This window comes from Pelophylax lessonae, assembly GCF_965119305.1.
Source record: "Pelophylax lessonae genome assembly, chromosome: 1".
NCBI classification, from domain to species: Eukaryota; Metazoa; Chordata; class Amphibia; order Anura; family Ranidae; genus Pelophylax; species Pelophylax lessonae.
Genome location: NC_138768.1, coordinates 50,796,236 through 50,820,222, shown reverse-complemented (window position 1 = coordinate 50,820,222; position 23,987 = coordinate 50,796,236). Strand labels below are relative to the sequence as shown.

Sequence of the window (23,987 nt, the reverse complement as noted above, 5' to 3'; positions counted from 1 at the left end):
TCAGGCAGAGTCTATTTTGTATGTGGCTAGAGTAGGGACTGATCACCCGTCTGTCAGGAACTGTGTTTAGTGTCAGTGAGAGGTTCCAGACAAGTAGGGAAAGTGCTGGGACACTCCATGCTACCTGGAAGCCTCCCCACTTGGGTACGGACTGGCCAAGCTGCATACTACCCCCCCCCCCCCCCCCCTTTGGGACAGACGCTGTCGGCATACCTGAGACCTATTGCTACTACTTATCGCTATTACATCCCGTGAGTGCTACTGGTTGGGTTGCCTTCCCGCTGGGCTTATTGGATATTGCTGAACTTCAGTTTCAGTACTGTTCTGTTACCTGCATCTGGACTCTTGTGTGTTTCTGTTTCCACAGCACACTGTACCCACCCACAGGCCTTTTTAAATAAGGAAAAAAAACAAACAAACACAAGGGCACACCGGCCTAGCGCATTATCCTCCCATAGAAGGCTTTATTAAATAAAGGGATAAAATACAAACGAGTTCTGGGTAAAAGCACATCTTAATAATAAGTTGCCGTCAGCGTCAGAAATGGAAGGTGAACCATCCTTGATGGCTGGAAATAGCTTACGCTCTGAGGAAGATGCTTAGCCTCGAAACATGTTTTTATCCCTTTATTTGATAAAGCCTTTTATGGAGGATAATGCGCTAGGCCGGTGCTCCCTTGTGTTTGTTTTTTGTTGGCAGTGGTCCCAGACTACCCTGGTCTTGAAGGGGCTGCAAGGCTGAAGCATCCAGGAGAAGCCAAGTGTGTACAGTCTCTGGTAGGCACGTGTGTGTGGCCTAGGCTGGTCAGAAGAACTTTTCTCAGAGCGCAGGAGATGGGTGCATAGCACCATTTTGTTGTTCGTCCACTTTTTAAATAAGGGTCCTTGGAACACTAGGGTTCCTCCAGAGGTTCTTAGGGAGCAGCAATGGTTTGATCTCTTGCCTGATGGTGCCTGCATACTGTAGCTCAAGGGCTGGATTCTGTGGAACACTAGGGATCCCACAGATATGGCTGGGACTTCTTGAGCAGTGGTGAATTGATATCCTGCCTGATGGTACCTGCATGCTGTAATTCAATTAATTGGTTCTGTAGAACACTATGACAGCTACCAATACTCTGTACTAGAAGGTGACAACAGAACAGTTAGGAGGCAGGGACAGTGCATTGTCACCTTATAACAGGAAGAGCCTTAACACAGACCTTCATGACAGAATCACCAGGTAGTATTCTAATAAATGTTGCAGATACATTTTATAACAATGATGTATTAGGGAGCTAAGAATTAGAATATAAACTGCCTCTTTTTTTAAGAAGTTAAAGTGGTTCAAAACTCTAAAAGTTTTTTTCTTTTACCCTAATGCATTCTCTGGATTAAGGTTAAAAAAAACTTCCACTACCTGTTCTCCTCCACCCTCCTCCCTAACACTTACCTGAGTGCTCTCTTGGTCCAGCACTGTACCTGTCATCAGCAGCTATTCTCCTCTCTCTCTCTAATCTCACAGGAGGCTCAGGAGCAGCAGTGGGATCTGTAAGGGGGGGGGGGGGGGTGAGCTGTGTGTCTCCGTTGACACACACAGCCTGGCTCCAGTGCAAGCACACACATCTGCCCCCATAGCAAGTGGTTTGCTATGGGGGCACACACAGTGTGGGGGTAAGGGATGGACCAAACTGTGCAATACCACTGCACAGAGCTGTAAGTATAAACTTTTTTAGGGGAAAAAAAGAGTCCAGAACCACTTGAAAATCTGGGTAGGTTAGATTTGATTTTAGCAGCTCTTGGTTGGTAGCTGATCACCTTGAACCGAACTTGTTCTGTAACGTTGAAGATCTTTTGTAACTTCTCCAAGCCACTTTTTCGGTTTCAGTGAGGAAAATACTCCCAACATTTACATCCACACGGGTGTTATAGCCAATGGTGCAGTCTTCTAGGATACGGACCCCAAGGATGGGAATATGTAACTAGAATAGGGTGGTTTCACAACTTTCATACCTCCCAACCTGTACTTGAACAATGAACGTCTGCCTTGACATATTCCATAATGAGTGGATTAACCACTTCAGCTCTGGAAGGTTTTACCCCCTTCATGACCAAGCCATTTTTTGCTATTCAGCATTGCGCTACTTTAACACTATTTGAACGGACATCTGCACGGTAATGCTGTGCCAAAACAAAATTGATATAATTTATTTTATACAAATTGAGCTTTCTTTTGGAAGTATTTGAATACCATTGGGCTTCTTATCTTTTGAGCTACAAATGTAATAAGATTGACAATTTTTAAAAAAAAAAAAGAAAAAAAAAATATATATATATATATATATATATATATATATATATATATATATATATTATATATAAAACAATATTTTTTACTTCTATAAAACATGCCCAATAAAAAGTTTAAAAAATTAAATCTCTTAAAATATTTAAGCTAAAATGTATTATGCTACATGTCTTTGATAAAAAAAAAATCACAATAAGTGTATATAGATTGGTTTGTGTGAAATTTATAGCATCTACAAACTATGGTATATATACTGGAACTTATATTGATTTTTTTAATACTAGTAACAGCGGCGTTTAGCAAATTATAACAGGATGGCAATAGTGTGACAGGCAATTTGACACTAACTGACGCTGGGGGAAACTAACCAAATGCCACTGACATCACCAGTGACACTAATACAGTGATCAGTGCTAATATGCACTGTCACTGTACTAATGACACTGGGCAGGAAGGGGTTAACATCTGGGGCAATCAAGGGGTTAAATGTGTGCCTAAAATGTGTGTATACTGTATGCTGCTTTTACTAGGGATCTCCTGTCACTGAACACAACTCTGTGTTTACATTCACAAAGCTGTGTTCGGGGAAGTTCAGAGCCGATTACCGGGTGCTGGCGGTCAATCATTGACCAGGACCTGGTGATCAACATGTACTGTGACGAATCACTGCCAGGCGGGGCGGGCAAGCTCGCCCCCTGCCCGGAAATGCAGAGTCACGTATATATACTTGATTCTGCGCAGCCCGCCCGCACTGTAGCAATAAAGTTACAGTGCACAGTCGGTAAGTGGATTAAGGTCTATGTCCACTATGTAGATAGGAATGTTGGAGGATCTCCCTGACACTCATTACAACTGAAGAAGTGGCTTGGAGAAGCAATTAAACCTCTCCAACATTACATAGCAAGTCCAGTTGAATGAGACTAACTGCTACTAGCTATACTGTGACTTGGGTAAATCAGAACCTTCACAGACGTTTTCTCATTACCGGAGATTTAGTCTTCTGATATATCTTGTTTTTGTCCCAGCAGGAGGAGTACGCGGTTGAGTCTACCAATCCTCAGAGGACCAAAATGGACAAACTAATTGAAATATTAAACAGCATGAGGAATAACAGCAGTGACGTGGACCACAAGCTCACCACGTTCATGGAAGAGGCCCAGAATTCAGCCAACTCGGAGCAGATGCTGGGGGAGATTGTAAAGACTATTTATCAGAAAGCTGTGACAGACAGAAGCTTTGCACACACCGCTGCCAAACTCTGCGACAAGATGGCTCTTTTCATGGTGGAAGGAACCAAGTTCCGGAGTCTTCTCCTCAATATGCTTCAGGTAGGCTCATTCCCTGATTGGTGTGTTGGCAAAGTGATCGGAGAAAGATTTGCTCTCAGCCACAAATGGTATATAGCAGTGGTCCTCAACCCTGGTCCTCAGGGCCCACTAACAGGCCAGGTTTGCAAGATAACTGAAATACATCCCAGGTGATATCATTTGCTGCTCAGTGATTGCAGTATTCTAGTCTGCATTTCCCCAAGGTAATACTTAAAATCTGGCCTGTTAGTGGGCCCCGAGGACCATAGATGAGGACCACTGGTATATAGGACTCTTTTTGTCTACCTGCTGATTGCCCATAGCAGTTAGTCGAATTCATGAAAACTCATACTGTGATACATGAGATGAGAACTTGGCTGCTCACCACACGAAAAAAAAAAACCTTTGTATTACCAACATTATATTATTATACAGGATTTATATAGCGCCAACAGTTTGCGCAGAAATTTGCAATATAAAGGGGAACAGTAAAATTACAATACAGTTCAATAGAGAAGGAATAGGAAGGCCATGCTCATGGAGCTTACAATCTAAAGGGAGGGGGAGGTGGTACAAAAGGTAATAGCTGCAGGGGATTTTCCAATGGAGGCGACTCAAGTACAGTTCTTAGGTGGAGGTGTGGTAGGCTGCCCTGAATAAATTAGTTTTCAAGGACTGCCTAAAGGCAGACAGGGTAGGGGCTGACCGGACATACTGGAGTAGGGAGTTCCAGAGCATAGGAGAGGTTCTGGAAAAGTCCTGGAGGCGAGTGTGGGAGGAGGTCACAAGGGAGCTAGAGAGCCAGGATGTCTTGGGAGGAGCGGAGAGGACTATTTTAGTGATATCTGCAGATGATGTCGGTGATGTAGCTGGGGGGCGATGTTGAGGATGACTTTCTAGATTGTGGTTAGTATTTTAAATTTTATATGTTGGGCAAGTGGAAGCCAGTTAAGAGATTGGCAAAGAGAGGACAACATGTTAACAAATGAATAATCAATGACAACCAGGAGCTAGATTGTATTTGTCTGCCAAGGCAGTTCTGTTGAAAATGAAATTTGAATTGGCTCCCATAGGTTTTTGCACCATTGGTGCGCACTAATCCAAATATATGGTTTGGGTAAACCAAGCCTTGAAGCAAAACTTTTTTTTTTTTAGTTTTGGATAGAATGGAGAGGGATTAGAACACCTGTCAGTTCTTTTTGTGTCTATGCCCCCCCATTTGGGAGATTCACCCTCTCTATTTGTCCCGTTTACCATTATCGTTAAAAGAAAATCCCACATTCTGTGTTGTCCCCAGAAAAGTAATAGAGGGGAAATCTTCCAATGGGGCTCTGGTGACCTTGGGGGCCCCAATGATTTCCCTTCATTTGCAGGGATATCCTCTCGCTTCCTGTTGGGCTATGGGACAGGAAGTGAAGCAAAATCTTCCCAATGGGACACAGTGAAAAAAAATCTGAGACCGGTTCTAACTAGAGATCGACCGATTATCAGCAAAGCTGATAGATCGAGGGCCGATATGCACTTTCCCCAATATATCGGAATCAGCCTTTAGATTTACCGATATTACTGATATTTCGGGAAAGTGCATGTACCGGGGTGATGACTGCAGCTAGAGGCATCACCCCAGTACCGGTGTCCATAGCCAACGGTCGGCTGTCTGAGAAGCCGCTCGGCTGTCGTTCCAAGGAGCGGGAGGGGAAGTCCTCCCCTCTCCCACCGCCTTCCGGGGTTCGCCTGGGTCTCCTGTCCCACCGGGAGACCCTGGCATCCTACCTTCACTGCCGCTGTCTGACTGGGTCTCCATTTCTTTGAATTCGGCGCTGCCGAGTACCTGGAAGTGATGTCATGACATGACATCACTTCTGGGTATTGGCGGTGCCAAATTCAAAAACTTACAGCATTCAAAACAGCCAAACTTGGCGTTTTGAATTCTTTTAAGTGCAGTTTAGGGTCTTTTAGACCCCCAGATCCCTCCACCACAGTACCTGTAGACATTAAAAAAAAAAAAAAAAATGTAATGTGCGAAAATATCGACCGATATCGGATGACCAAAAAATCGATATCGGTCGATCACTAGTTCTAACCCTCCATTGCTCTATCCAAAATGAAAAAAAAAGTTTTGCCTGTAGTTCTTCTTTAAGCTTCTTACGAGGTAGTCCTGTCCATTGTACCTTCATGTTTCCGGCCCTTCACATGTTACAAACGTCAAAGCTTCCACATCACTCAGTCTATTAAGAATATTACCAATGAAACAATCTTTCCTGCACACAAGTGTTTACATTCGGAAGTCCCCTGATAAAACACTGCAGTAAGAGGACAGCTGCGTCTCACAGTCCTGTCACTCAGAAAAACAGGTGACAGGTCCTCTTCCTGGGTCAGAATGTCCGTGGGAATTATTAATGTCCATAATTACACATTACGCTGTCAGCAATAGTGAGGCCTGCCGTATCTCTTTTCACAAGGAATGTAGAAGTTACTCTTTCATTACAAGTGTGTCCGTGTGAAACTGGCAGTAGCGGGGATGTTCTTGAGGAGTTAAAGCTTCATCTGTTTATATGAAGACTCCCCCACCGCCTCATCAACATGCTAAGGACATTTTTATTAAACCTTTCTGTTTTCATCGCATACCTTATTTTACACAAAGTGACATTATCACTAAGTCTCTGTGCTTTTCTATGGCCGATCATGGATGGTGGGAGGATCCGGTAGGGTGCTGTACATAACTCAAGAGCCCTCCGCCCTTGGGAGGGCCTATGCATATATCACAATGCAATGATGGGTGGATGTCAGTCAGGGGGAGTGGGGGTTCCCAGGTAACACTATAGGCAATGCCCTTATGCTGACCCTTCATGAAAGAACTGAAATCCAGTGAACGAAAGTGGCCGGCCAGGGGCAGTCAGGCTGGAAAGGAATAAATTGGATGATGGTGGGCATACTGTGGGCAGGAAATAAGGCAGGCTCTGTCTGACTTTGCTGCAACTTTCAGTGCAGACTGTGAAAGCTCACAGTGTGCAGTGAATTCACATTGAGCAACTTCAGTACAGGAGAGGAGACTGTACCAATGTGCAAGGCTGTCAGCAAGTCTGGACTTCAGCTTTAAGTGTGTACTTGCCTTGCCACATTGAGGCAGCTTTATACCATCTTTTTCTGCACAGGTTACAAATAAAGATGACCACTGCACAATGGTTACCAGCTAATACAGGTCACTGTTACCCGTGAGATTTGCTAACAGTTGTGTAGCGTACGGGTTGACTGCTTATTAAATTGTAAGTTCACCTTTTCAAAAAAACACCCTAAAACCTTTACACAACACAATACGGTCCCCGCTGTACTTACCTCTGTGGGGGATGAGCTGTTATTTCCTGTGCACCCAGATTAGTGATCTAGGGACACTCTTCTTTCCTTAGGGCTTCCAAGATTGATCAGGGCTATTCCAGTTGGTCAAAGTGGTCACGTGTCAGCATTGACCAATTAGTATTGCTTTGATCCATCCTGGAAGCCCTACAAAAGAACAGCCGGGAATTCACATTCTCAGACTTGCTACACTGGCTGCATGGACTGTGGCAGCTTATCATCCAGGAAGGGAAGTGCAGTGGCGACTTGGGGGTGGGGCGGGTGTCGGGTGTTCACCTTTTAATTTTTTGCAAAATGTTGAATTTACACTGTGAATAAAGTGATTCTCCAACACTCGATACTCGATTATTCCCATTTGGTATCTAGCAAAGGCAACTAGTTTAAATCCCATTTTATTAAAGCTCCTGGATGTGGGCGGCTATTTCTAGGGTCCTCTATTGCTAGGACTCAGGCAGCTTCTCAAGAAAGCCATCCAGCATCCTTCTATTAGTAAGGGTCAGGCAGCTTCTCAAGAAAGCTGTCCAGCATCCTCCTGTTATTAGGGGCGGGCAGCTTCTTAAGAAAGCCGTCCAGCAGCCTTTTCTTACTAGGGGGCAGGCACCTTTTTAAGAATGCCGTTCAGCATCCTTTTCTTACTAGGGGCCAGGGCACCTTCTCAAGAAAGCTGTTCAGCATCCTTCTGTTACTAGGGGGCACGCAGCTTCTCAGGAAAGCCATCCAGCATCCTGATAGCAGCAGGCATGCAGCTTCTCAAGAAAGCCATCCAGCATTCTTTTGTTACTATGGGGCAGGCAGCTTCTCAAGAAAGCCATCCAGCATCCTTCTAATACCATGAGTCAGGCAGCTTCTCAAGAAAGCAATCAAGCTTCCATCTGTTACTAGGGGGCAGGCAGCTTCTCAGGAAAGCCAACTAGCATCCTTCTGTTACTAGGGGGCAGAAAGCTTCTCAGGAAAGCCACCTAGCATCCTTCTGTTACTAGGGGGCAGAAAGCTTCTCAGGAAAGCCACCTAGCATCCTTCTGTTACTAGGGGGCATGCAGCTTCTCAAGAAAGCCATCCAGCATCCTTCTGTTACTAGGGGGCAGGCAGCTTCTCTAGAAAGCCGTCCAGCATCCTTCTGTTAGGGGGCATGCAGCTTCTTAAGAAAGCCGTCCAGCATCCTTCCGTTATTAGGGGTCATGCAGCTTTTTAAGAAAGCCATCCAGCATCCTTCTGGTATTAGGGGTCATGCAGCTTCTTAAGAAAGCCATCCAGCATCCTTTTGTTACTAGAGGGCAGGCAGCTTCTCGAGAAAGTCATCCAGCATCCTTCTGTTACTAGGGGGGAAGGCAGCTTCCCAAGAAAGCCATCCAGCATCCTTCTGTTACTAGGGGGCAGGCAGCTTCTCTAGAAAGCCGTCCAGCATCCTTCTGTTAGGGGGCATGCAGCTTCTTAAGAAAGCCGTCCAGCATCCTTCCGTTATTAGGGGTCATGCAGCTTTTTAAGAAAGCCATCCAGCATCCTTCTGGTATTAGGGGTCACGCAGCTTCTTAAGAAAGCCATCCAGCATCCTTTTGTTACTAGGGGGGAAGGCAGCTTCTCGATAAAGTCATCCAGCATCCTTCTGTTACTAGGGGGGAAGGCAGCTTCCCAAGAAAGCCATCCAGCTTCCATCTGTTACTAGGGGGCAGGCAGCTTGTCAAGAAAGTTGTCTGGCATCCTCCTTTGTTAGGACACAAAAGAGATTTAGTGGAAGCCACCTAGCTGTGTACTGTTGGTAGGACGCAGGTAGCTCTTGTCCAATAACATACTAGTGCGCTGTACACATTTAAATGTTAACGCAATTATTTACATTCGTGATCTCTAAAATATGGTCCACAGAACATTGGATGCAGATTTTACTGATAAAAAATGTTTCCTTTTTCTTCGCCTGTGTATGAACACCTACATTTCATATGGGCACATCGACTGTAAGTGGACACAAAGTCTCTGCTTTGAGTTTATTTGAACAAAATAATCTTTTATCGAAGTATGAAATATGGCATAGGAAAATGAATATTTGATGACAGTTCAATAAAAGGTGATTTAAATGAATGACTGCTATTATAATTGCAGACACAGTGACATGTCCAATTTCAAAGGAGCCTGACGGGCTGGTTCCTTTCAAATGTCATTTTGTGTCGTGCGATGACTTAAAGGACATTCGGCGCTCACTTCATACTTGACCTGTTAATGACAGTCACCTTGCGCCAGAGGTGAGGGCAGCAGAGTAATTTCAATTTAGATAGCAGCCATTTGTCTGTCTAAAGGAGCCCACCAATAATAAATAACCCACCACAGCGACAGATTTGCTTTAAGGCTTTCAACGCTCTTTTTATTGCTAAGCTGCCTGCTGGCTCCCACATCAATCGTCCATAGACATGCCGCCCACACGCGCGTGGGCAGTGTATGTGGTTGATGGTGGTGTTTGGGGGGGGGGGATGTGACTGATAAAATGTGTCACATGACAATGCCCGCTGTCACCGAGAATGAACATGTTGTATGAGCGATCTCTACTACATTTAGAAGTGTCAGATTGATATAAAAAGCTAAAAGAGTTTCATTAGTCACATCAGGGACTTGAGCCGATGACATGATCAGTTCAATATTTTCTTCTCCTCTAATCCTCTGCGGTTCAGTTGTTGCCGTTCATATTTAGAGCTTGTTGGTCTTTTGTGCCGTTGCTTCATACTGCAGCCTGAGGACAGATTTATCAGCAGATGGAGAAGGGTGGGGGGAGTTAGAAACCCACCACCAACTTACTCTGCTTCACTGTCATTCGACTTTTCAAAGGATTCTTCAGGTCTGAACTGTTGGGCAAAGTTGGCAAACCATTAAAAGCCTACATTTCGTTTTGTTCTAGATAATACTTCAGATACAGCTTAAGGTAGAATCCTACCCTTGTCTTATTTTATCTGCCCGGTCACAGACCATGCGGCCTGCCCCCCTGTAAGGATTCTACAGTGAAGCTGTAGCCCAGCCTATGGCCCGAGGGCCACGTGTCTACTTTTGGTGCCTTCAATGCGGCCTTTTGGGCCCAAGCAGTCATTAGTGACAGTGTTGACTTTGTAAAGGGGATGTAACTGCTGTGATCTCTGCCAGTGATTGAACACATTGCCTAGTACATACTAATGCCTAGTACATACGATGAAAAAATCGGATGAAAAATATTGCTTTCGGGGGCGATTATCCGATAATCTGATCGTTAGCGCACAGCTTTTGAATGCCGATCGCGACAGTTCCTGCAAAATTATCTGGAGGGACAAGCACAGTTTTTTTTTCTCGTATGATAACTGATTGAACGATTTTAGTTTATTCAGTACAGTATTTGTACATAAAAAAATCAAGTGACCAAGACCGCGCATGCTCAAAAATGAAAGAATACATTACAAAACAATACACTATATTAAATCATCGCAGGAAATTGTATTCTGTCTTAAGAGAATTTTCGTAAGTCTAGTAACCTGTTTGTTTTTGATCTGAGACGAGCATGCAATGAAAAAAAAAAAAAGGGACGGTCATTTGTCTGATATTCTTATTGTGTGTACCAGGCTTAAAAGAGAGATATGGGATTCTCCCCCCCAATTTATACTTACCTAGGTGGATGCAGCATCGGCGCCTCTACACTGAGAACCGAGTGATCAAACATCGGTTCTGACAGCTACCCATGCAGAGAGCTGCTGACTGACTGTCTGTCCCCTCCTCACTCACTGAAACGCTGGACTGTGAAGGGGCGGGGAGCGGCCAGCTCAGGCTCTCAGCTGCTCGCTGAGAGGCTGAGCCGGGTGTCTGTCCAGGCACCTGGCGGATCCTGACTCCGTGGTTGTGATGACGCGATGCCTGGACCGCCTCTGTGACGTCAGCAGAGAGTTGACTTCAGCCCACTCTCTGCTGAAAATAGGTCACAGGATTGCAGAACAAACTGCACTTCTGTGATTCATAGATGTACAGCCAAATGAGCTTTGGCTGTACATCTCTTTTTAAAGTGGATTTTTTTTTTTTTTTAAATAAATAACAAACATGTTATACTTACCTGCTCTGTGCAATGGTTTTGCACAGAGCAGTTAATATCTACTTCTGGGGTCCCCAGCCAGCGCTCCAGGACCTTCTTCTTCATTGGGTGCCCCCAGGGAAAGCCGCTTACCATGGGATGGGGACACCCGTACATGGATCCGAGTCCTGCTGCTGTGCCCATTGACACAGACAGCGTTACTCGGCCCCGTTCCCGTGTCACAGGATTTGATTGACAGCAATCAATCTGTCCAATGAGGAGAGAGACTGCGGTTGGATCTGTTGCGCTCATGCATATCACTGGATCTGATCGGGCTCAGGTAAGGAAAAGGGGGGGGGGGGGGTCTGGGGGGAAGCTGCATCACTGAAGGTTTTTCACCTTAATGCATAGAATGCATTAAGGTGAAAAACCATAAGGCTTTACAACCACTTTCATACACTTGATGAGAACATTGAACGAAAGATCTAATATAGTCTAATAATGAAAACGAATAGGCTACCAAAGGTAAGGATCAGATGGCAGTCGGGTGTAAATGGACAGGCGGTCCATTTACATCCAACCACCCCTAGAGGAGAGCGGGGCTGTGTCTGTGTCTGCTCTGTTTAAGTGGAGCGGACACAGATCAGACATCCGCCTGCTCAGCGGAGATCAGCAAACAGATTCACCGCTGAACAGGCCGACTCCTGGCAGAGTCCGTGTGCACTAGGGTATGAACGGAGTCCGCCCCATGTGAAAGGGGTCTTACAAATTTATTTACATTATTGATAATTCAAATTTTTTTGGACATGGGGGAAAAAAATGCCAACAAGGTAAAATAGGGGTTTCAATATTATAAAGACAAGTTTTATTTTTTTTTGTATCGCACGATATTTGTTTTCATTGTCCCTTCATTCTTCTGGTTCAGACATTCGTTTCCTGTCATGCGTGGCCTTGATCCTTCGACTGTTTTTGTACGAATGCTGTACTAATCACATGAAAAACATTTGTTGTATTATTCAACAAGAACATTTTCAGCCATGTTGCTTTGGAAAATTTCATCTGAAAAGTCATGTTCGGATGTCGGAAGCTCAGTACTAATGATTAGATTATCGAACGATCGCTCTGAAAGCGATTATTTTCATCTGATATTCTCGTCGTCTGTACCAGGCATGCCAGTCTCCTGGAGCTGGTCTCCAACTACACCTGTAGTATGCACATAGTTCCTGGCCGTTCCCTCAATTAATTCTGCAGTTTCCAGATGTCTTCAGTAGCATGAACTGTGCGGAAGGATATGTTGCAGGGCTTTGATGATGTCAGGAGGTGCAGGTGAGGGCCCCTAAAATGTGTAACTTGACCATCACTGACCCACACACTCCGAAAAGCCTGCATTTCACCTTGTTTTTCATATACCTCCCAACTTTTTAGATGGGAATGAGGAACACCTATTAGCAAAAGTATGAAGGCATAGGACACACCCCCTGCCACACCCCTTTAAAATTGTAAAACTCACAAGGTTTTTTTTTTTTTTTTTTACCACTATTCATTTATACTGGTGTTTTGAAACTTACAAATGCAGCAATTTAGAAATTGGATAAAAGGTTTAGCACTGGGAAACACTTTTTATAAGATAAATAGTGCATTTCATATACAACTATATAAATCAGACCAAAATGAGGAGGAAAGAGGGACTTTGTTCCAAATCAGGGACAGTTGGAAGCTATGGTTTTGCATAATTCTTCCGCTCCCCCTTACCGCTTAGGACGGCCCCATAGCAGATTTACTTCTACAGGGTGGCCTCCTGTGGTGCAGATTCACACACATATATATATATATATATATATATATATATATATATATATATATATATATATATATATTTTTTTTTTATAGAGTTCACCTGTTGCGTATTGGGATTTTTCATCTAAGTACTGATGTGAATATTTGCACCTAAGGACTTTTATGAACCTTTTTATGGACTTTTATTGTTTTAGATCCCATCTCAATTTTAGTTAATTGGTTTTACACCCATTTACACCTACTGTTTAAAGGTTTACACTTTAAAAAAAAAAAATTCAGCGCACTATATATTTATTTATTTGTACACTAATTTATCCTCACAGGGTAATCGGATTTAGTTGCAGCTTATTTATTCATTCATTTAATTTATCAGTGCCCCCTCCACTTTAAAATATATATATATATATACGTGATTCTGCACTTCTACCTAGGGGGTGTGCCACTTCTGCTGTGATTAACCACAGGCACTGGATGTCCTCTGGCAACTGCCGATCGTCGGTAAAACACACAGAACGGAAAGCTGCCTATATAAACAAGGCAGATCTCCGTTCTGACAGTGGGGAAGGGAATGGATTTTGTGTTCCTGCAAAGCAGGGAATAAAATCCATCACTTCCCCCAAGTAAAAGCACCTAACACAGCACACACAAACACTGGCTAGGCACACAGTTAACCCTTTCATCGCCTTTGATGTTTAACCCCTTCTCAGTCAGTGTCATTAGTACGGTGACGGTGCATATTTTTAAAACTGATCACTGTATTAGTGTCACAGGTTCCCACAATATGTCCTGTCAGTTAGTCTCTGAACCCCCCACAGTTCTGCCAAAAGTTGCTGATCGCTGCCATTACTAGTATAAAAAAAATAAAAATAAATAAACATTCCATAAATGCACTGCCTGACCACAAAAAAGTTGCCACCAAAAAAAAAAAGATCTCACACGTTGGACTGCCTTTAGCTTTGATTACGGCACGCATTCGCTGTGGCATTGTTTCAATGAGCTTCTGCAATGTCACAAGATTTATTTCCCTCCATTGTTGCATTAATTTTTCACCAAGATATTGTATTGATGATGGGAGAGTCGGACCACTGCACAAAGCCTTCTCCAGCGCATCCCAAAGATTCTCAATGGGGTTAAAGTGTAACTCCACTTTTGTTGAGAAGAAAACATTCCCCTCTGGGTGATCTCTGTACATTGCAAGGATTTTAACAAACTTTGTTGCAGATTCCGACCTTTTGTTATTCTGAAGAAATCATTGTTTGTTCCTCTGTGCTGAGTGGGTCTAATGGGAGTGGTTTCATAATTATCTATCGGCTGTGACAGCTGCTGGGCTCTAATGAGGGAATCTGCTGGGTCTGCATCCCTATAGACGTGTTCCTATTGGTAGTATATATATATATATATATATATATATGTGTATATATGTGTGTATTGTGTGTGTGCATATAGATATATATATATATATACATATATATACATGTACAGGGCTCGAGTCCTGTGGGAACGCATGGGAACGACGTTCCTGTACTTATTCTACAACAGGAACGCCGTTCCCGTTCCCCCCCCCGAGCGCCCGCCGCCTCCTGCTCTGGGATGGCGGGTCGATAAGCCCAGATTGCGGGTTCCCGACCCGCCATCCCTGAGCATCACTGTAAACTGAGCCGCACTACAGGAAGCAGAGCCGATGCTTCCTGTATAGCGCCGGCTTCTATCACAGGCGGAGTGATACCAAATGTACTCCGCCTCCGCCTGTGACAGGACACAAGAGGAACGACTCTGCAGACGAGGGAGGTAAGCAGCAGGGCCGTCATCAGGGGGGTACAGCCGATAAACCTGTAGGGGTCTCGGCTGTCACGAGGTTGCTGACACTGTCCATTCCTGTTTCTGAACATTGTAATCTTATGAGGTATGGAGTGAGAGCTGATGACCCGACAGCACCTTCGTTTGTATCCATTCCTTCTGGTTCAGAAGTCCATCTGAAAGCAGAGCTAAAAGAGATCAAAAATACTGTATCAAGAATGCTTAACATTTTTTTGCCTGATTCAGATCTCAGTTGTGACATGCTGAGTAGCCACACATTGATTCTCATTTTTTATTCTTGCTCATGTGCCTAAAAGTTTGGGACATAAAAATCCAATTAAGGAAGGGTCATTTTTACAGAAAAAATTACAATGACCATGTATGTCCAATAATATTCTATACAATACCTAGCGGAGTTTTTCTTTAAAACATATGTATTTTATGTATGCTGCATACTGGGAGAACGGAGCCATCCTCATGTTTCTCTATATTAAAATATGCTTTCTCTACTATCATTTTGTAAAGTTAAAAAGACCCCACACTGAGCTTTCATGAAGAGAAACATGGAGCCTGTGCGGGAAGTCTTTGGGTTTGTGTAATTTCACTACAAAGCCATACATTTTCCTTTTAATGATCATTTTCCTGTGATGGTAAGTAAACACACAACCGTCAATGCATGCTGAAATGTATTCAACATGGGCATGGAGAAAGTGACATCTTGGCCCTAACTAGGAAGGTTGCCAACATACCAGAAGCAGTAGACAAATCAGAACCAGGGGTCGAGTCCTGCAGGAACACATGGGAACGACGTTCCTGCACTATTTTCACAGCGGGAACGCCGTTCCCATTGCTCCTCCTGCAGGACCAGGGCAGCCAGAACTAAGAAGACAGAACAGTGCAGGCAGCGGCAGCGTCTCGCCGCTCGCGGCGCCTCTACAAACAGGCCGGCGGAGGGGGCGTGTACAGCGGCATGACGCCACGCCAGCAGAAGGAGAGTGCGCTGCACAGCAAGCACCACCAGCCAGTCACAGGCCCAGGCCTAGAGCACGCGCGGAATGGACAGGCGTGGGCGTGGCCTGACTGGAGTGCATTGAGTCGATCGGTGAGGCGGCGAGCCAAGGTGAAGGCAGCTGGCAGCAGCATATCCAGAAGAAAACTGCAGCAGTCAGTGGAGCAGGTTCGGTTTTAGAAGTGGCAGTGGCACTGTGGCAGCCTGCCTGGGAGGTGAGTCACTGGAGCAGTGAGTCTCCACAGTCCACTCACTGCACATTTGCATTCTCGTGCCACCCTCACACCCCTTACAATAAATGTTGCATTGTATTTTCTGTGAAATATATGAGCGTACGTTTTTTTTTGGGGGGGGATGCGGCGCGGGTGTATCTTGGGTGAGTTCCCACACTTTTCTCCCCAGGACTTGACCCCTGTGTATATATATATATATATATATATTTTTTTTTAGTTACCCTTTAAGAGTTTAAGGTAAGAGGGAGAGTTGGTAGCTCTTTGCCCTGTATATTACGCCTTCTAGGCCCTGACAGTAAAAATCCGCTCACGTTTCTTCTCTAATTCTACCTCCGATCGTGCTGTTTGCCCAGACGTTTCAGCAAAGTGCAGAAAACAATTTGCTGTTGTTGGCGCGTAACGACATAAAACAAGCAAACAGACGGGCCTCGCCGGGGTATTGGGCTCAGACATGCAAACCAGAGCGGCACACATGTTTCCGATCACCCGGCGGCCCCTCGCAGGCAGATGTTTTTGTTGTATCGCACAGAAAGATTAGATAGTGTCCTGCAGGATGAAAAGAAGGATTGCTTCACCAAAATGCTTCTTAATAAACAAGTTAATGGATTTCTGAAAACAGTTGGACGACGTTTGATGTTTCCTATTTCAGTTTTATAAGTAAAGAAGAATTCCAGCCGTGTGGAAAAGCGGGACTTTGAGGGGCCGAGGTAATCACGAAATATACCTAATTAACAATTTAACCAGTTTACTGATAAGCTTGAAAAGTAATGTGCTGGTGAACGCCGCCTCCATTTTGTACTGCCGATTTAAAAAGCTTGAAGCGGTTCTAAAGGCTTAAAGGGTTTTTACCTTAAAGTGGTTGTACACCATTACATTTACCCATTGAAGTGACCGGCTTCAGGTGATAAACAGAGACAATACAAATCCTCCTCCTATATAAGTTGTACCTGTTTATCTGCAGTATCTGCTCTCTACATCTGTTCAAAGCCATGCCATGACAAGGTCATCTAGGGTCAGTTATGCCCCCCCCCCCCCAAATATATGAGCATAATGTGTCTGCAAAAATCCCCTCCCCACAAAAAAAGTTCAAGCACTGATCTTCACACCTACCCACTAACCATAAATTCCCTTTGCAAGCCAATTCTCCCCAAATAAAAATCCCCTCTTTTCCTAGTACAAATCCCCCTCCAAGCAAATGTCCTCTCCCCTTCTCCAAACACAAATCCCCCCAATTCGCTCTCCTAGCACTGATACACCCCTCCCCCCAAGTTTCCCCTCCTAGCAAAATTCCCCACAATCATTCCTTCTGGCACAATTCCTCATACAACCCCTCAAATCCCCACCGCGGCCAGGGAAAGTCCATTTTTTTTTTAAAAGCTTGTGTGAGATTTCAGAAAAACAGAGGCGGAGAACTGGAATTACACACTTCAGAGCTCAGTGAGGAGAGCTCTGGGAGCTGATTGGAAGGAAGACACCCACCCCCTTCACACAGGTACAGAGCTGAGGCTGTCAATCAGCTTGAGATCCCTCCCATGTCAGCATTTTGCTCTTGGTGTCAGGAAAACTGGTCATAAGTGACTGCTGATAGAAGAGGAATGAAGCAGCAGACAGAAATTACACTTAGTGCAGTGGATTAAGGCAAGTGCACACTTTAGAGGGATATGTCTTGTTCATATTTCATGTCAGAGGTTTGCAACCACTTTAATTCTTATAATTCGTCAGCATGTACTTGACTGTTACACATTGGACAGTAGGACTTTCAAACACGATCTGACCCTCTAGACCTCTAGAGATGTTTGTAGAAACTGCTTAAAGGTGCCTGAAGGTCCTGCTTCCTATAAACATTCATTAGAAAAAAGAAAAGGTAGGTAAGGAAACCATAAAAAGAAGATACCTAGACAGATCCAGATAATGTTGCAAAAATGTTTTTATGGATTAAAAAATCCAACAATTTGATATAAATGGTAAGGAAAACCACCTCCACCACATATATGTATAAGAACAACGCGTTTCACTTGCTTGTGTGGATGCAAGCTTCCTCAGGAACCACTATTTATCCATTGTGATCTTCACAGCAGTAGTGGATGCTGAACTCGGCCACTCAGCAACCTGACAGCTTTGTGTTACACTTCAGAGTCCGGACTTCTCATCATGTGTTTCTCATTTTTATATATTAGATATAAATGTTCGATATAAATGGTAAGGAAAAAAACCCTCCAGTTGTTTGGTGGATGGTTTTTTCCTTACCATTTATATCTAACTGTAAGATTTATTAATTAATAAAAACTTTTTGGAAACGTTATCTGGATTTGTCTAGGTACCTTCTTTTTTTGGTTCCCTTACCTTTTCTTTTTTCTAGTGTTCTATTTTGGTACACAGATCCACATACTAATCAACGTATTCATGCTTTTTGATGGTTTATATATGCCATAATTCCTTCTTCGCTTATGGGATTTTTCTGTCCCTAAGGTGTTTTTTTTTTATCACATATCCTATAACACATTCATAATTATTTAGCATGGAGGGAAGAGCATGGTAATGCCTCCAGCAGCGGTGAAAAACACAAAGGGAGAAGAACATGTGACATTGTGAAGATTGGTGATTCCTGATGTTAATATTCTATCACCCAAGCTAGGAGAGCTTCGGGATGTGACAAGAACATCTGGATTCCGACGCGTTTCGGCTAGGTTTAACTGGTGCCTTTCTCAAGGGTATCAAACAATAATATTTAGTTATAAAAAAGTTACTAGTTGTTGTTTTTTTTTATTACTTTTTTTATAACTAAATATTATTGTTTTTTAGACTTGGTGATACCCTTGAGAAAGGCACCAGTTGAATCTAGCCCTGTGTATTTATAAATGCTGCGATCCACTAGTGGTTCAATTTGTCCTTCTTGTAAAGCTTAAATAAAGTATATATTTTCTTAAAACTGTCACAAAAAAGCTATTTTTTGCCTTAAAAATCCATCTATTCTTTAGGTTTGAGGAAGCAAATCAACCTTGGTATATATTCATAAGGGATGATGGAAACCTGTATAATTTAGGCCACCTAGAGAATCACATCTCTTCAGATACCTCCTGAGAATAATGGCTTTTATTTTCCTTCCTGCCTTTCTTTTTTATTTTATTTTTAAGTTGAACAGTTGCAGAAAAAAATCTAATTTACAAACACATTCCTGTAGCAGCGTCCTATTTCCAGTAATTTAACTGTCATATATTACTTTCATATATATCATAACTTTCATATATTACTGGTAACATGTAAGTGGTGATATTGGTAATACTCCACCACCACGTGTGGCAATGGTTGTTTCCTGGCTGTTTAACATCAAAGTGTACAAGAGGCGATCTTTCCAGAGTTCAGGAGACAACCGAAATATGTGTACTTCTGCATCCAATTAAAAGCCCAACCTCTTCCAAAAAACTATATATTTTTTTTTTTTTTTTTAGTTTTGAATAGGCATGGAAAAATTAGAACTTTTGTTTTAATGTTTTCTTCCTTTTCTGACTGACATCTGTAATAAATCTCCCCAGTGGGGACACAGGGAACAGAAATAACCTGAAGAGGTTTGGATGGGAGTTGCTAGATCTGGGCATGCTCCTAGTTTGGAGTAAAGTCTTAAAGTGTTACTAAACCCAATCACTATATCTGGTCTCCCACAGTACACAGAACATGGAAATGTAATTATTTTAGTAAATATAAACTGCTAAATACCTTTTCTCATCAGCAGTATATAACAGTCTTGTGACTTCTATCAGTGTCTGGCTAAAGCTTGTAGGAGGAGTTTTCATTTTCCGCTGACCCCCTGTCTGGACAGTGCTGATTGGCCCTGTATTGATCACATGCACCCTCCCAAGAAAAAATAAATAAAACACTCTAGCAATACTCACCAAACTGAGCATGTGCAGAGTGACTCCTAATGCTCTGTTCTATCAGAAAATGGTTTGAAGTCAGTGGAAGAAGGGGAGGATCAGAGAAGACAGGATCAAACAGCCTTCATACACAATGCAGAGGATTAACCCCTTAGGTTCCACAGTGAGTATAACAAGCATGCTTCACTGCATATGCAAACTGATTTTACTGTTGTGGGTTTAGTAACACTTTAAGTTGGAGGAGTGCAGTAGTTTGGTTAGGCTACTCACCGGCACTGGACAGACTACTTGGGCATCTCAGGAGTCCAGGAAAGAGGAATAAGACACCACACCAAGGACTCGTTTACACGTGGGGGGGCATTAGAACCATGTGGTTGAGCCACGCTTTTTTGACCCCAAATCACTATCCCCTTTAGCTGCAAAGGCAGCGGCCAGGGATGTACACATGCCCAGGTGCTTGCACCGGGAATTTTACCCCTATCACTTTTGGCAGACATAGCACCCAACGACTGCAACCTGTTCAAGTTAATGCGGCTGCTCTGCAAGTGCCCTGGCAACTGTGTGTAATGCATGCAGCTGTGGTGACCTGGTATAGTGATCAAGGGGTTAAAGCAGAGCGCATTTGACAGGCGGTGAGGGGGCGTTGTATAATTTCATCGCCGCCTGTTAATTGCTCTCTTAAAGCGTTGTTCCATCCTCACCCCCTCCCCCTCCAAAAATTAAAAGTCAGCAGCTACACATACTGTACACATACTGTAGCTGCTGACTTTTAATATTAGGACACTTCCCTGTCCCGGAGTCCACTGGGTGCTGCCGCCGCCGCAATGGCCAGTGAGGGAACCCGGCAGTGAAGCCTTGCGGCTTCATGGGAGGGTCCCAAATGTACAATGTACATGCGCGAACAGCGCTGCGCATTTGGATTGGCTCGGCGGTGGGGGAAGGAGGGGAGGCCAAACTTCTGAGGGACGTAGCCGTTCACCCCCCTCCTGAAAGGTGCCAAATGTGGCACCGGAGGCGGGGAAGAAGCAAATGAGCAGAAGTTCCAATTTTAGGTGGAACTCCGCTTTAAGAGAGCATTGCTAGCATAGACGAGCCCTGAAATATTTAAGTTCTGGAAATATTTATTCTCAAAACTCAAGCCAAGATATTTATGTGGTCAGGCTGTGTACCGTCTTCATCCGGGTTTAGAATGCTTTGTAACGTGAATGGACAGGATTGATAACAATTTAAAGGGGTTGTAAAGTCAGAAGGTTTTTTATCTTAATTCATTCTATGCAATAAGATAAAAGGCCTTCTGTTTGCAGCAGCCCCCCCCCCCCCCCATACTTACCTGAGCCCCCTCTCTATCCAGCAAGGTCAATGAGTGCCTCAGCTGTCCGGGTCTCTCTCTCCTGATTGGACACAGCAGCAGCGCCATTGACCCCAGCTGCTATCAATCAAACTCAGCCAATCCAGGGTAGACACGGTAACTTTTGCGCAAACCAATCAATGTACGCTTATTGGGATTTTTTTTTTTACCAAAAATATGTAGCAGAATACAAATTGGCCTAAATGTATGAAGAAATTACATTTTTACATATTTTCTTTTGTTTGTTTTTATATATATATCGGATGTGTTTTATTAAAGATAGTAAATATTGATTTTTTTTTTTTTAAAATTGTCGGCCTTTTTTTTTCTATAGCGCAACAAAATAAAAACCGCAGAGGTGATCAAATACCACCAAAAAGCTCTATTTGTGGGAAAAAAGGACATCAATTTTATTTGGGTAACGTGTCGCAGGACCGCGCAATTGTCAGTTAAATATAACTAAATAAATGCAGTGCCAAAAAACTCAATGGCATTGATTCTTTGATTCACTTATTTATTTATCACTTAATATTATTTTGTATTGCACAGTATTATACTGTATTGATGGTCAATATTAATTATGCACAGATTGGTTATATTAATACCTTTTGAGTTTTTGGCACTGCATTTATTTAGTTATATCTCTTAGATTGTAAGCTCTAACGAGCAGGGCCCTCTGATTCCTACTCTATTAAAGTGTATTGTATTTGTACTGTCTACCCCCAAGTTGTAAACAGTACAAAAGCAATATACTTCTCAAAAATGGAGAAAGATCTGGGAGTCTTGGTAGAGGATAGATTAGGCAATAGCATGCAATCTCAAGCGGCAGCTGCCAAAGTCGGCAGAATATTAGCATGCATAAAGAAAGGGATGTATTCCAGAAATAAGTCTATAATCCTTCCACTTTATAAAACTCTGGTCCGACCGCATCTGGAGTATTCTGTCCAGTTCTGGTCGCCAGTCCTCAGGAGGGATGTGTTGGAGCTGGAGAGAGTCCAGAGAAGGGCAACTAAACTAATTAGGGGATTGGAGGACCTTAATTATGAAAAACGTCTGCAATCGCTTGATTTATTCTCCCTGGAGAGGAGACGCCTGAGAGGGGACATGATAGCTAGTTATAAATTCCTCAATGGTGATCACGGCATAGAAAAAAAAGCTATTCAGTCGAAGGGATTGCATGAGGACTCGTGGGCATACAATGCGATTAGAGGAGAAGCGTTTTAACCTCAGGCAACGTGGGGGGTTCTTTACTGTTAGGGCTACAAGATTGTGGAATTCTCTACCACAAGAGGTGGTTTCTGCGGGAAGTATGGGGGCTTTCAAAAGACTCTTAGACTTGCATCTCAAGGATCAGAACATTCAGGGCTATGTGAGATGATTACAGCCACACACACCTACACAGGTTGAACTGGATGGACTATTGTCTTTATTAAACCTCAACTACTATGTAACTTTGTAAAGCGCTGCGTAAACTGTCGGCGCTATATAAATCCTATACAATAATAATAATTTATTGGATGTGTTTAGTGAAAGACACTTTGTTTTTTTTTTTTTGATTGCGCTGATTTGTTTTCTATTTTAATTGCCAGTTAAAGTATTGCAGCGCCGTATTGCAAAAAATGGCCTGGTCATTAAGGGGGGGGGATAAACCTTCCAGAGCTTAAGTGGTTAATTCCGCAAAATGGATAGTGGGAGGGTATGCCTGCTAGAATATTTTGGTAAGCCCCCTCAATACACAATCAATGGAGAGTGATTGTAACATGTATAGTCCCCGTATATACCATTGTTGGCTTTATGGCCAGGGATGGAGGGATGAAACCAGCAGAGTTGGCCTCTTGGGAAGGTTCCCAGTCCTCTGTACAGAAGGTCTGGTAGCACACTGTGGCTTGTGCAGCTCATTAGGCAGCGAAGTATATACATCACACCACGTCATATATATATAGAGCGTTCCCTGGGAGGCTCGGCCTGAGACAGGAAGCGTGTGTCGGTTTACAAAGCCAGCAGCTGTAATGAGAAAATGATAAATGGCTGTCAGTGGACGCGGGGCAAAGGGCACCAGAAAAAGGGAAATATTAGAGAGAGCGCAGGAAAACACTGCTGTGACGGCCCAAGCCTAGAAGTGAAAATGAAAAAACTGCTCACTATGAGTCAGTGAACACTATATAGGCTTCATTTATCAATCCGTGAGAGGTACAATGTATCACAGGCGTTCCTGCTGGAAGAGGAGAATCTGGTTGCTGCAGGCAACATTCCATTTGGTGAACCCTCTTCCAAGACCAAAACTTTATCCTGGATGTCTCTGGGACATTTTTTTTCAAAGGCTCAGTCCACCTAAAAGTGATATTTTATTTATAAGTGGAGCTTGGTGGGCTGGTTCAATCCAGGGGCGTAACTACAGGGGTTGCAATTGCAACCGGGCCCCATGCTCCAGGGGGGGCTGGACGGCTCCCCTGTACACCTGGATAATAGGGGTGGCGGGGCAGCATGTAGAGAAATCACTGTCCTCTTTTTTTTTTTTTTCCTCCTGTAGCTGCAGGAGGAAAATGGAGGAGATTGGCTCCTCTTTATGCTGCCCCCCCCCCCCGCCACTCCTAGTCATAGGCATCTGTAATAGTCAGTGGCATTGTAAAAAAATAAAATAAAATGATAAAAAAATAATACAATTAAAATACCAAAAAATAAAAACTACTGACCCTAGTGGGTGAACTTCCAGGATCACAAAGGTCACACTTGCGACTGGGCCCTGGCATTCCACCACCGTGGGGAGGCCCCAAGATGGCAGGAAGGGGGCCCACTGCAGAACTTGGGAGAGTAAAGGGCCCCAGGATCAGTGGGAAGAGCCCCAGACTTGAAGGGAAGGGCCCCAGCCAGGGCTCCGGGGGGCCTTCATGGTTTCTCGCACCGGGGCCCTCAAGGTTCTAGTTACACCTTTGGTTCAATCCCTGACGACTTAGGGCAAGACAGCAAAAGAAGAA

At 43.7% G+C, this 23,987-nt stretch overlaps 1 protein-coding gene across 2 annotated transcripts in view; it reads left to right on the top strand.

Moving 5' to 3' along the window:
* The window catches only part of CTIF (cap binding complex dependent translation initiation factor), a 419,667-nt gene that overhangs the window by 284,964 nt on the left and 110,716 nt on the right, over positions 1-23,987 (top strand). Inside the window, exon 10 of one of the 2 annotated variants that reach the window (XM_082254608.1) lies at positions 3,315-3,614. In XM_082254608.1, the coding sequence (XP_082110734.1) occupies positions 3,315-3,614 (300 nt within the window). Of the gene's footprint in view, positions 1-3,311; positions 3,615-23,987 lie in introns of both variants that reach the window. The other variant, XM_082254607.1, reaches the window with a different exon arrangement.